The sequence below is a fragment of the Piliocolobus tephrosceles genome, chromosome 19 (genome assembly GCF_002776525.5).
Source record: "Piliocolobus tephrosceles isolate RC106 chromosome 19, ASM277652v3, whole genome shotgun sequence".
NCBI lineage: Eukaryota > Metazoa > Chordata > Mammalia > Primates > Cercopithecidae > Piliocolobus > Piliocolobus tephrosceles.
The window spans coordinates 64,610,248-64,624,428 of NC_045452.1; the positions used below are offsets into that span (position 1 = coordinate 64,610,248).

Genomic DNA, 14,181 nt, shown 5'->3' on the forward strand with positions numbered 1-14,181 from the left:
TGGTCTTGAACTTTTGACCTCAAGTGATCCTCCCACCTCGGCCTCCCAAAGTGCTGGGATTACAAGCATGAGCCACCACACCCAGCAGTAAAAATAATACTAGAAATTATTAACTACATTTTTTAAAACATGTTTGCTCAGAGCAAGACTCTGGGCCAGGGTCTTTCCTGATTATTCTCTTGAGTACTTACCCCAGTTCTTTGACTTAGACAGTACCGCCCTCATTTTTATGATGAGAAATTGAGACAGTAAGTAACTTGTCTAAAAACACTCCCTTAGTGAAGTGTAGAGCTGGAATTCCAACCCAGTGTATGTGCTGCTATGTTATGCTTTCTAACACTACAAGTAACAGCCAAATGGAGAGTTATATATAAATAACTTTATATATGAATAACTTTATATATGAGGAGGGAGGAAAGCGTTATTTAGGGACCAGGCCTCCTGATTGTCCTTTTGTGGGCTATTCTACACTGTCTCTCATAAGTCCCACAAAATTGAGGCAGAGCACATGTTCCCTATACACTGACTTTTTATCTAGTGAAAAGTAGTTTACTTTTTAAGAAATTGTTTTTTACTTTATTCTTATCATCCTTTTCCAAGAGCTTTCACAGACATAACTAATTTGACATCAGCAGGACTGATTTCATCATCAGGCCTAGGTTATTACATGCTTTCTTTGAAGTGTGGGGCTGGGAGATGGAAAAGAGAGGGAGATGTGGTCACAGAGGCAGACAAAGTTCAAACTTCAGAAAGTAGCCAATTTAATCAATATTTCAAGTCAAGACAAAGCTGATCAGTATAAACAGATATAGTAAGTTCTTTCAGGTAAAGGAGTCAGTTTCCTTCACATCTTGTCATTTCAAGACATGGATCCTCACTAAACAATGTTTGGCTTAGAAGTAGAGTCTATAGAGTTTTATTATGGACAATGTCCAGTGTCATCGCCAATATTCTCCAAAATGATTTGGCCATGAAGTACAGGGAGGAGAAGAGTATTTTGTGAACAGTTGTAAATAATTGCTTTTCTTCCATAATATCACACATCTAGGTATTTTACCCAATTTACAGATAAGGAATAAATTGGGAGATGAATTTCAAAGAAGTCGAACAGCTAGATGAGTGCAGAGATGGAGATTTAATCAAAGGGAGTCTGCTATAAACTCCGCCACATGTGCAGATTGGCCAATAGGAAAGCAATGAATATTTGAAAATTGAAGTTTTCTGCTACTTCACCAATTGTCTCAAGGGCTTTAGTTCAGTTTTCTATATCAGAAAGTGAAAGACGAGAGGCTACCATGGCTGCCTGTCAACAGGGTTTGCGGAGAGAAGGGGCTGGGAACCTGGGCAAGCAGCACTTTCAGCAATGACCAGTGTCCCCAGGGACCCACAGAGGGAAGATGGATTCAGTGCCAAAGGCTTGTGTCTCCTTAATTTTTTCATTCCACCTCACTCATCACCTGTCTCCTTTCTATGCTAACAAAAGAACAATTATTCATAGACGGTAACATTATTTATAGAGCTGGTGTAATTAAAAAAAAAAAAAGAAACACCTGACGCAAAATTCTTCCGTTGCAAGATGAGAAGATGAAAATCCAGTAGCTAAGTGGCTTTTTGAAGCTCACAAATCTATAATTCAGTCTCTTACATCTATTAGAAACATGTTCTGCCATATCCTGGTCTCTGAAAACAAAACATAGTATCTCCAAAGCATTAAATGGTTTTTGATATTTGATATATATTTGATATAGAAAGGACATGTCCCAGAAATTATTCCCCTGCATAAAACTTTAGAAAATGATACTTGAAGGTCACTAGAAGTTGATTACTTAACGACAGCCCGTAAGGTACAAACATACACACAGCCAAATTCTGTGAGATGAAAAATGGAAAAAAAAAATACAGATTCAACCAGTGCTTCTTGTCAACACACTACCTTGAGATTTTTCTTATTTTAATCTTACGGTTTAGAGTAGTATTAGAATATACATGTCAAAAAGATGCATATTGCATGTTAGGCTATTCTGACTGAAAGCCATTTATCTTATATGAAACTGCTTTGCTCAAGAAATAAAGAAGAATGACTTCCATTTGTTGATAAGATGATGAGTTCTGATGATTTGGCACCATGCTGGCTGCATGCTTATTTTTATCTATTTTCTACTCTGTGAATCATATCTCCTACAACCATGCTAAAGATTAAATGCACAACCTTCCTGTACCTTGAATGATAAAGACCTTGAGTATATGGTTATATAAAACTGAGACAGTTAAGAACAAATGCATGTCACATTAAAGGTTAAAAATAGTTTGCTTTTTTTTTTTTTTTAAGAATAGGGCATGTAAATTTTCTAGGATATTATGTATGCATTTTATTTTGATCATTGAATGATGTCAGTTTGAGGAATCACAATAAATTCCTAGTTTGGTGTTTCATTGTTTGTTAGATTGAGAACATAAAAGGATCTGCTTTGCTAATCATTCAATATAAAAGTTGAGCAAAATGGCCACATATCATGAGGATAAGAGCTAAAATTTTGAGATAATGTAGAAAAGACGACAAGTCCTATGTGAGACTTGAATATATCTAGAGAGACCAAGAGGATGGGGTACAAAACATGGGGAAAACAAAACAGACTTCTAAGATTTAAAGCAAGCATTTTTCCTTTTCTCTTCTTAGCCCAACATAGATAGTATTGTACCCACTTTGACCTTGAAAATATAAACTGGATTATACTTTTTTTTTTGTATTATACTTTAAGTTCTAGGATACATGTGCAGAACGTGGAGGTTTGTTACACAGGTATACACGTGCCATGGTTGTTTGCTGCACCCATCAACCCTTCATCTACATTAGGCATTTCTCCTAATGCTATCCTTCTCCTAGCCCCCCAGCCCCTGACAAGCCATGGTGTGTGATGTTCCCCTCCTTGTGTCCGTATGTTCTCATTGTTCAACTCCCACTTATGAGTGAGAACATGTGGTGTCTGATTTTCTGTTCCTGTGTTAGTTTACTGAGAATGATGGTTTCCAGCTTCATCCATGTCCCTGCAAAGGACATGAACTCTTCCTTTTTAATGGCTGCATAGTATTCCATGGTGTATATGTGCCAGATTTTCTTTATTCAGTCTGTCATTCATGGGCATTTGGGTTGGTACCAAATATTTGCTATTGTGAACAGTGCTGCTATAAACATACATGTGCATGTGTCTTTATAGTAGAACGATTTATAATCCTTTGGGTATATACCCAGTAATGGGATTGCTGGGTCAAATGGTATTTCTGGTGCTAGATCCCTGAGGAATCGCCACACTGTCTTCCACAATGGTTGAAGTAATTTACACTCCCACTAAGAGTGTAAAAGCGTTCCTACTTCTCCACATCCTCTCCAGCATTTGTTGTTTCCTGACTTTTTAATGATCACCATTCTAACCGATGTGAGATGGTATCTAGGTCACTGTTTGGCAGGAAGTAAAGATGCTTCTCCAGCAAGCTGATAAAAGGGCTGGCATGTGGTGTTGGCACTGATCACAGGATTACCTCTGGAGGAGGATAACCACCCTGGGGTTCTGCAGTCCCAGCAAGACCAGCATAGATATTTGGAACTTGCTCCTGTGTTGCATTAGAATTGAGAGGAATTAGGTCATTGGTTCCCTCAACTGGGAATCTAGATAAGGTTATAAGGTTATAAGGAGAAGAAAAACTGGGATGAGATGCAGCTCTTGAAGGGACAAGAGAGCAGGATCTGTTTATTTTGTGCACATTTGGGTTTTTCTATTTGTCGTCTGAATTTAAAAATGTTTCATTTACTTTGGGAGTGAATATTCTCAAAAAAAAAGAACAGAGAATGTGTGTGTGTGTGTGTGTGTGTGTGTGTGTGTGTGTGTGTGTGTGTGTTTGTATGTGTGTTGTTGTTGTTGTTCCATAAACACAATCTTCAAGGCCCCTTTGCCTTACTCTGAAGTGCCTCTTTAGAATAATAAGATGGTTTACTGTTGTTTATAGTAAACATCTTCTCTTTATTCTGCACTTGTTCCTCATTTTCCACATTTAGAAGCACTTCGATGTGTCTTAAAATTGTGTCTATGAGAATGTGTACTATTGTCCTTGGGGAAAATGGGTGATGGAAATACCTTGTTTGCTCTAGATTACAGGGATATTTAAATTTAAAATTGAAAGAAAAAATGTAACAGAATAAGCAAACCTTACAGAATCTATATACAATGCATTTGAGGTACCTGCAAACTCTGGTGGCAGTGCCAAATGAGGAGGAAGGGGAAAGGGTGGGTTGTGTGCCAGAACTTTGATACCAGCTGTGGTCACAGCAGCCCCTCATTGCTCAAGCATCCCCAGTTGTGCCTTCCTGCCTGCCTGCCTGCCTGCCCAAATCGATGCAGGGCAAATGGCGGGCCGCAGCCAGGAGCCTGGAACACAAGCTGTCAGCAGGGGAGATTTGTAGTTATGCCAAGCAGCAGTCCAGCAGTTGGCCTAACAGTGTGCCAGCATAGCCTGGTGCCCTAGCCCCTGACATGTGTACCTGGAGTTTCCAACCCACTTGCCATATGATTTGCATCTAGATTCAAGAAATATACGGCTTTGAAGAAAAGCTATGCTACCTGTCCACAGAAAGTAGAGAAAGCATGCAGGCATTTTACTTGTATGTATTTAATATCTATAGTCATAGTTGTTCGCCCTCATGCAATTTAATTTCTTCAGATTTCTTTTTAATTTTACCTCTAAACTTTCATTTATGATGGTTGCCATATTCTATATCACACACAAAAAAAAACACAAAATAAAGCATAAGGATTCTCACTTTTCTACCAGAAAATTTCCAATGAAAAGTGTTCACAGATTTTTCACTTTAGTCACATAAGGAGACTAAATTAGAGAGCTAATGCCCGCACATATAGAGCACTCCTATACCTGTGTTTATATTGCATTGTGATTGTATACTACACATAGCATTGTAATGATTACCCTGGCCAAACAAGACCGAATCTTCTATTACCATGTGCTTTCCCCAAGCCCCTAGTCCTGTGATTTGCATTAGTGGATGGTTAACAAATGCACGTAAAATGGGTAAATGATGAATGAGGAGGTCAAAAGATCCCCAAATAGTAAGTCAGTCTTCTATTATTATAAAGATAAAGTTGCCTGCAATCCCACCTCACACATACAAGTATTTGTAATAAGCAGATCGGTATTCGGGTATGTTATCAAGATTTAGTTTATGAATATGCTAAGCATGCATGTGTGCAAAAGTGTAAATAAGTATATTTTTGGAAGGTAATAATGTAAAACACAATCAAAGTTTAAAATATGCACACTTTTGTATCCAGAAATTCCAGTTCTAAGTATTTGTTCTACTAAATTCAAGATACAAACGCATAAAAATACTAGCTAAAAATCTAGTAGTTTTGGGTAAAAACTAAAAACAATAGGGACTTCCACCAATAATTAACCTGTTGAATAAATTAAGATATACCCAAACAATAAAGTAGTTTTGAAGGTGTTATGTTAGGAAAATGATGTAGCATGCTGTTTACTGATAGTAAAGTTTTTCAAAAACATGTTAAATGTGAAAGCAAATTGTAGACCAATAATATACAGAGTAATCCTATTTTTGTCAAAAGTAATAATTTTAGACATAATGAAATTAGATTAGTTTTTTACCGTATCTATATAGGGAAGGCAAAATTTTATCTCTACCCTCTTAGGCTTTTTACAACAGCTGAAAATTAAATTGACATAAGACAGACCAACAGGAGAAAAATCACACAAATTTATTTAACACAAATTTCATGTGGCAAGGGAGCTGTCATAAGAAATGAAGACCCAAAGATGCAGTTAGAGTTGAACACTTGTATACTGAAGTAGAAAAAGAGTAACAAGTTGTGAAAATGTGACAAGTCACAGAAGCTTGAAATAGGCTAGCTAATTGGATGGGGCAGTACAAAGATAAGGGCTTGTCTAACATTGCTTGTTTGTACAGATTCCCTCCGCCTCAACTTCCTGTCCCCGAAGATAGGAACGATACTTTCCTTCTGGTAGAGGAAAAGTGGCTTTCACATGGAAATGTCATCTGCTTTTAAGTAGCAGAAGGAAAGTCAGACTGGGCATGGTGGCTCATGCCTGTAATCCCAAAACTCTGGGAGGCTGAGGCAGGAGGATTGCTTGAGCCCAAGAGTTCAAGACCAATCTGGACAACCTAGCCAGACCCTATTTCTCTCTCAAAAAAAAAAAAAAAGAAAGAAAGTCAGAGTGATATTCTTGCACCTGCTCTCTTCAAGGGTCTTCAACTCAAAATAGTCAATATGCCAGAGCAGCATATTGTGGGGTAATGTGTTCTTAACTCCTTCATCAAGTAAATGGGTTTAATTAACCTGTAAGAAATATGGACTTGACTTTCCAAGGTCTGTAATTAAATAATGTGTGACAGTTATAAACATTATTTGATCATTACCAAAATAGTACAATATGACAACTTTAACTGAGGAGGATAAATATTTCCTGGGACCGAAGGCCTCCATAGGGTGTGTGGTTGGGGAGAGGGGCAGTCTAATGAGACTGCCCAGGTAGGTGCTGAGTTACGGTGATCTTGAGTGAGTATGCCTCTGCCCCTGCTGAAGTACCTAGCACAGTGGAAGTGGAGATTGCCCTGGCTGAGAGAGAAAAGATCTATTTCCAGGTACACATCTCGTTAGAAGCTAGGCTCCAAAAAGAGACAGGCAAGAGCAGGGGAAGTCATTTCAACTCCATATCCTCTCATGGCCTCAGGGGAACAGAAGCAACGGGTTATTTTCCTATGAATGGAATCCTATTTTTCATTTGTTGTTGTGTTTCCAAAAGGTGGGTTAGTATTCAAGTGAAATGAACACCAGATAGTCACTGTTACTAGGAGAATTAAAGTGTTCAGGTAACTTAAGAATGTGCTTTAGATGAAATAAAAAATAGTGGAGAGAAAAGCCATGTGGTCCACTAAATTTTCCTCCATGGATAATGCTGCCTCTGGACAAATAAATACAGCCATAGTTACCTGAACAGTAGCTGGGTTTTCATTTGAGTGACTCCAGTGAGGTTAAAACATGAGGTTGAGGTTTTGAGTCATCCTGAGATGTGTGTTCCTGGGTTTTCCCTCTTTGGAGATGGCCCCAGGATAGAGAAAAACAGGAGGACGATTGATGGAGCTTAGAGGTATTCTCATTTAAATGTTAACAAAATTCCTGTTTTGCTCTTCTTTAGTTCTAATTTTCTTTAATTCATCTAAATATCATTGTGTTTATTAAAAAATTATTTATTGAGAAATTCCTTTAGCCAGGAATTTTCCTATGCCTTCAAGGTTGCATAATTTTACAGTACTTGGCCCAAAGAAAGAGAGGCTTCAAAGCTAAGTCAAGCAAAATGGTAAAGACAAAGTCTGGATGACTTGGGCGAAGAAATCTGGGAAAGTCAAGCAAAATTCGTTTTCATAAAAGTTGAATCTTTAACTTTTTAATATGTAAAGGTGGGGCAGATTTCTCTTCTTTATTAATTTTTTCCCAGAATAAGGATCCAGTTTTATTTCCTTAAAGCTGTCTTCACTTTTAGTATAATTGAGATTGCCTTTCTTCATTAATTAAATGTCACAACTCCAATATAATTATTTTGTGAATAATTATATTAGCTGTCTTCTGTTTTCATCACCATGCCACCCTTTTTTTTTTTCAACATTGATACCTATCTTAAAATGGTTTTTTCATGGGCTTTATACAATTCTGTAACAATTTTGGTAGGAAATAAATTATTTTAATATGCAAATTAGCTCTTCATAATAAAATATTTCCTAAATAATTTTTTAATATTATCATTTTATTTTTATTACATAGAGTACAGAATTATACAGCTTTCTGGAGTTCCTATTATGCCTGCTGTCAACTGGCAGCAATAAGAAAGACCCTTTTTCAAATTATTTAATAATTCTTCAATGTATTCTAATTTAGATATGTATGGCCTTTAAGATATTTACAAATCATTTGGGGGCTTTATTAAAAAATTATACCATTTTAATGCTTTCATTAAAAAGCAATGTGGATGACCTTAGAAATAGAGGGGAAATTAACAAATTTGAACACTTTTGTTTGTAAATTGTATGCATATGTATATGTTTTTATATAATTTTAATAATAGAATGCATGAATTATGTATACTTTTTTAAACCTAGCGTATTATCTGAAAAGTTTTAGTATAAAAAGATGCCCTGAAACATCTTATGGGAAGTCTGTAATTTTGTAAGCAAACCTGTTTCTTATTCCAATGTGTTACTTGCCTGGTTAGCCCAGATGATTGAACCATGGGACAAAACTGATGAAGGTTACGGTTTCAATTTCTGGGTAGACCAGTTAGCTTTACTCTGTTTCATGGCCACATGAAGGGACTAAATGACTTAGAAAGAAAATGTGGATGCATTAGTATGAACTCATCTCCTCTGCAGGAAAGAAACACCCATAGTACAAGACCTAGGTTTGCGCCAATCCCTGTCATTAGTGTCAGGATGCAAAGAAGCAAGAAGAGGAAAATCTCGATCCTCCAAATGCAAAAGTGAATGCAATATAGCTTTCATCTCCGTAATCTAACATAATGACCTGCCTTTTTATAGTTACAATTGAGGGGTTCCAGGTGATCACCTGCCTGAAATTATTGCAAGCCTGGTGGGAAGCATCTGAGGAGGCACAGTCATGTTTTCATTTCACTAGGAAATCATTTAGCAAATTACTGCTGTTCTGTAAATTACTGTGCTGCATAACTTTCATACTGAGAAACTATTTTCTTTTTCCATAAAAATTGCGGATGAAAGGTTTCTACAATAAATGACCTGTGTTTAAAACAAAACTATTCCTAGAATTTAGAGAATGTGATATAGCATTTCTCATGTGGAAATAAAAACAAATACATTCTTATTACTAATATTACACAATGACATATTCTCTGGTAAAGACAGTTTTTAATTTATTTACTTTGTTCCCCATTGAGGTGAATGCACAGAGGCTTCTGGGGGTGAAATAACAAGCTAAATACTTTTTTTTTTTTTAAAAAGGAGAAGAACTGATTTTGGAAATTATAGTTCTTAAAGACTCTGTTTCATATCCTGAAGAGAGTCCCACAATTGGTAATCAGCCTAAATGGAACAGAGTATTGGGAACAAACAGTTTTCTTTTTTTATTTTTATTTATTATTATTATTATTATTATTATTATTATTATTATTATTGAGACGGAGTCTCGCTCTGTCGCCCAGGCTGGAGTGCAGTGGCAAGCTCCGCCTCCCGGGTTTACGCCATTCTCCTGCGTCAGCCTCCCGAGTAGCTGGGACTATAGGTGCCGCCACCTCGCCCCGCTAGTTTTTTTTTTTTTTTTTTTTTTTTTTTTTTTTGTATTTTTTTAGTAGAGACGGGTTTTCACCGTGTTCCCGAGGATGGTCTGGATCTCCTGACCTCGTGATCCGCCCGTCTCGGCCTCCCAAAGTGCTGGGATTACAGGCTTGAGCCACCGCGCCCGGCCACAAACAGTTTTCATTATGCCAAATCTTGTTTAGGATATCAATGTGAAGGAAAGTAGATCAGTTCTTTTAATTTTGCATTGAGGTAATATTGGCCCAAACATAATCTGGGGAAATGTGGCCTTATCCCCACAATCATTATGACTAAGAGGTTCACACTCCAAATAGGATGATCACTGCTGATGTGGCAGAGTGCATACAAAAGGACTCATTCCTCTGGCCTTTTCTAGAAACACTTGGATAATGCAACACAGAGCTGGCTCATTTCATTTCAGTAGCAATAAGATAGAAAAGCAGAGGCAGGATAGAAAGCAATTCTTCAGAGAATGAGGTCCCATTTTAGTGCTGCCTTTTCATTAAAAAAAAGGGGGGGGCTTAGAAAGAAGAATGAATGACTGATACTCAGAAAGACTAGTGAATAATAAGTAAACCCTCCCAAACTTAAAGATGGTTATGAATAACGAACACAAAATGCTTCCATGGTAGCTAAAATTTAAAAATAACAATCACGATAGGTGCATATTAAAACTGTCATCTTATACCTAAAACTAGTTATAATATCACTAGACAAATACCTGATATTTGAATCTACAGTTAAATGAAGTTGTGGGGCAAATGTGAAGATTCAGAAGAACGGCATGAATATGGTTTCACTGTTGCAAATACAAGCCCTAAGGAAAAGGTTAAAAGAACTGCTATGACTCATTCTGAAAATGAGTAGACTAAGAAGCAATTTTTATGATTTTCTTCCAGCCTTTCTCAACCAGTCTCCTTCTTCGAAACTACGGAACTTAGAACATATTTTAAGTAACACTTTTCAATTTCTGCCATGGATGGTGCATAACTAGTACCATTCTATAAGTATTAAAGAGAAGTTAATTCATTAATACAAGGGTAACTTACAGCACAATTCTCATTTGTAATGGAAGTTGATGGCAATCAGACACACAGTGGATCGCAAACTAATGTTAGCAGAACATATGGAAACTAGAAAATGCATTTTAAAGCAAGATATATATATATATAATACATAAGATAAAGAGTAGATTTCCTAGATATAAATTAATTAGCATTATAATAGCCTATTGAAGAAAATCATACATTTTCCTTCTTTGAAGGATTTCGAGGTTTGGATTTACTTCATTCTCACTGGAATGGGATGAAGTGCAAAGCCTCTGTCGGCAGAGTTCTTTTCCCAACCTTAAATGTGTGTTTGGCTCTTTCAACAAGGAGCTATTCAAATACCTACTGTGGTGAAGCCCCAGTGTTAGAAGGGGAAAGAGGAAGATGTGGTACTGCAGCTAAGAGGCAGTCCCTGAGACCTATTTCTTCTCTAAGGAGCTCAGCGTCACATGGACAGAGAGAAAGTTGACGCTAAAGGAATCAAGAAGAGTAACATTTGAACTTCAGGCTGCTTAGGGGTTCTTCCAAAATATATTTTGTTACATCCTTAATATTCATCTTTTTCTAAAAGATAATGCCTGTTGAATATAGAACACTGCTTTAAGAATGCAGAATTATTAATCTGAAAATAAATGATTATTATTCAGGACTACAGACAAAGCTATGGAAGACTAAATATTCATAAGGTAGATTCAGTGGAAATTTTGGTGTTTTACTTTCTAAAAGCAACCTGGTTTCTTATATCTATTTTGTGATACATGCAAACGTAGGAAAACTCTGGATATTTAAAGTTTCATTAGGTAACTTCCAAATAATTGAAGTCCTACTGTACATTCTTACTCATAGTGATAATTTCTTAATTAATCCAGATTATCATGAATCTAAAATTATTCACAAAGATCACTATTGACTTGGATTGTGCATTTAAACTATAAGTGCCTTTTTGTAATGATACTTTAAGGAGTATTTGGACAAGGCATCAGTCACACTGTGGATACAATCTGCTTTCTCTGGCAGCTTATTATTAATGTAAAATGAGAGTCCATATTGATCTTTGCTTATGCAGGAAATGCACATGAATTCCATGAAACTGCAAGTGAAGAGTGAAGGGCAAATTTTGGCTTCTAATAAAACAGTAGCTTGGATATTTGAGTGCAAATCTCTCTTTTGAAATAAACAAAGATATCTTATACTTGCAGAACTTTCCGTTGTAATGAAGTCATGGCTAGAACAGTTAAAATAGGATAATACTTGAAAGTGAATGAGTACATGAATAAGATTTTGTGTTGCTTTACCTAACTCCTGCTCTCTTTTCCATTTACAGTTATTCAAGAGCAAGAAAATGAACTTATGCCCCTATCCTTGAGCTCAGACATCTCCTTAAATAAGTCACAGTTAGATGACTGCCCAAGGGACTCTGGTTGTTATATCTCATCAGGAAATTCAGATAATGGCAAGGAGGATCTGGAGTCTGAAAATTTGTCTGACATGGTACATAAGATTACTATCGCAGAGCCAAGTGACTGAACACACACTCTCAACTATATATCTACAGATGCATCTGTTTTAACTCTTCTTGAGCTAAAAAAAACATCAAGTAGGAGAGGAAGATAAATATTTGTAAATAAAACCTAGGTTTAAATGTTTTAATCTGAATAATTGTACATAAAATTTTGTATCTCTAACATTCCAAATTATTGTCAATAAAATATATATTTATTATTTTAAATACTATGTGTTAATATTTCACTTGCCTGTATTAGAAAGGCATAATGTAAGACTTTGGTATGTGTGACATATGCTTCATTTGACTTTCTTTTACAAGTACAATATCTGCAAAAAACAAAGTAACCTTTTTTCCTACCTGCCAGTTTTGAATTTGTATATGTTATTGAACAAATAGTATTAGAGGATTCACTGTTGAAACAAGTTGTCCAAGCAATGCCATATTCATTTTTACACTTATTGGGAAAGTGTGAGTTAATATTGGACACATTGTATCCTGATCCACAGTGGAGTTTCAGTAATTATATTTTGTTGACTTCTTTTGTTTTCTAGTATAAAAGTATAGATAATGTGTTGTCACTTCTGATTTAGTGAAACCAATTGTAATAATTGTACAGATATTTTGTCTTTAAGTGTAAATATTTTAAAATTTGACATAACCTAATGCTAATAATAAAAAGAACTATTTGCATATTGCATTTTCCAGAGTAGTGTTACTTGGGGGTTTTAATATTGGACTATAGAGAAAATATCTCCTCCCAGACACCCCTCACTTTTTGTAATACAAGTGCATCCCACAGCAATAATCTCAACGTCTTCAACTTCATCTGTCCCCTGAACCCCAATGATGTTTATCTGACTCACTTGATACCCCCAGGAAACTTCAATTCCACATAACCAAACCATTGATTTTCTCTATAAATTTGTTTCTGCTTTTTTACTGCCAACTCCTCTTTACTGCTACTAATATCCAGCCAGTCATCAAAGCAGAAAATCGATTCTTGCTTCATCTCACATATGTCCTCATACAAATGCAGTAAGTAATCAAGCCCTATGGATCCTACCTCTAAAAATGCTTTCATATTCATGGCGTTCTATCCATTTCCATGGTTGTTGTCTTGCTTTGGATCCTCATGATCTCATGCACGGAATATGGCAGTAGCTTTCCAACTGACCCCCTACCTTCTCATCCATCCTCCACAGAGCCTCCAGATAAATCTTTCTAACCCATGAATCAAATCAGGTACTTTTCTGCTTGAAAGTTTTGCATGGCTTGTCATTGTCTTTAGTATAATATCCAAACATTCTTCCAGACTGCATAAGGTATTCCCCAATTGCTTTGTATCTACTTTATGAATTGTAACTAAACCCTCACCACCACTACCATACACACACACCTCTCAATCTACACTCCAGTCATAACAATCGACTTGCAATTTTCTTCCCTTTGGGACTTTTCATATACTATTTATTTGCCTGGAGTGTCTCCTGCTATTTTCCACATTAGGAAGTCTCCTCCTTTTCTCCATCCTGAAGGTCACTTACTCTGCGAAGCCTTCCATGATTGCCTTTGGTGCCCTCTTCTTTGTGTTTCCATTCCACTTGTAAATTGCGGGTCATAACACTTGTCATATTATGCTTTGTATGATAATTGCCCTTCCATAAGACTGACCTCCTTGTGACAGAGATTATTTTGTTTAGCCTTTTTAATCACCGGTGCCTAACGTAATACCAGGCATACAGTAGGCACTTAGGAAATATTTGCTAGAGGGCATTGAATATGATGATTATTCCCATATAACAGATTCCATCTTCCTATTTAAATTGATCCATTCGAACTTTAGGTAAGTACCTTCCAATGTAACCTGTTTTTTTTTTTTTTTTTTTTTTTAACAAATAAAATATAATACCTTAGGAAAAAACAGGAAACACACAGTGTTATTTCAAATGCTGGAGGACATTACACTGTTAACGTCTGGCATATTTTCCCAGATCCCTGAGATTTAACTGCATGCGCAGTGCCCAGGTGAGGCTAACGCGTCTGTCCGCCTCTATTCTTCCCCCTTCACAGCATGAAATGGGGTTTCAGTTTCAGTTTTCCGAGGTGCTGCCTCCGTTCTGACCCCACTCTTGCTATGGCTACCACTCCAAATCGATTATTCTGGGAGTCCTTAAACACAGAAGTCACTAACCATGATTTTAAAACTTTAATCAACCTGCTGCCTCAGGGAGATCAAG

At 36.6% G+C, this 14,181-nt stretch overlaps 1 protein-coding gene across 2 annotated transcripts in view; it reads left to right on the forward strand.

The window, feature by feature from the left end:
* Positions 1-12,641, forward strand: part of SAMSN1 (SAM domain, SH3 domain and nuclear localization signals 1) — a 98,957-nt gene extending 86,316 nt beyond the window's left edge. For both annotated transcript variants that reach the window (XM_023227486.1, XM_023227485.1), the window contains exon 8: positions 11,762-12,641. In XM_023227486.1, the coding sequence (XP_023083254.1) occupies positions 11,762-11,964 (203 nt within the window). In that variant the 3' untranslated portion in view covers positions 11,965-12,641. The remainder of the gene's footprint in view (positions 1-11,761) is intronic.
* Positions 12,642-14,181: the final 1,540 nt, after the last annotated feature.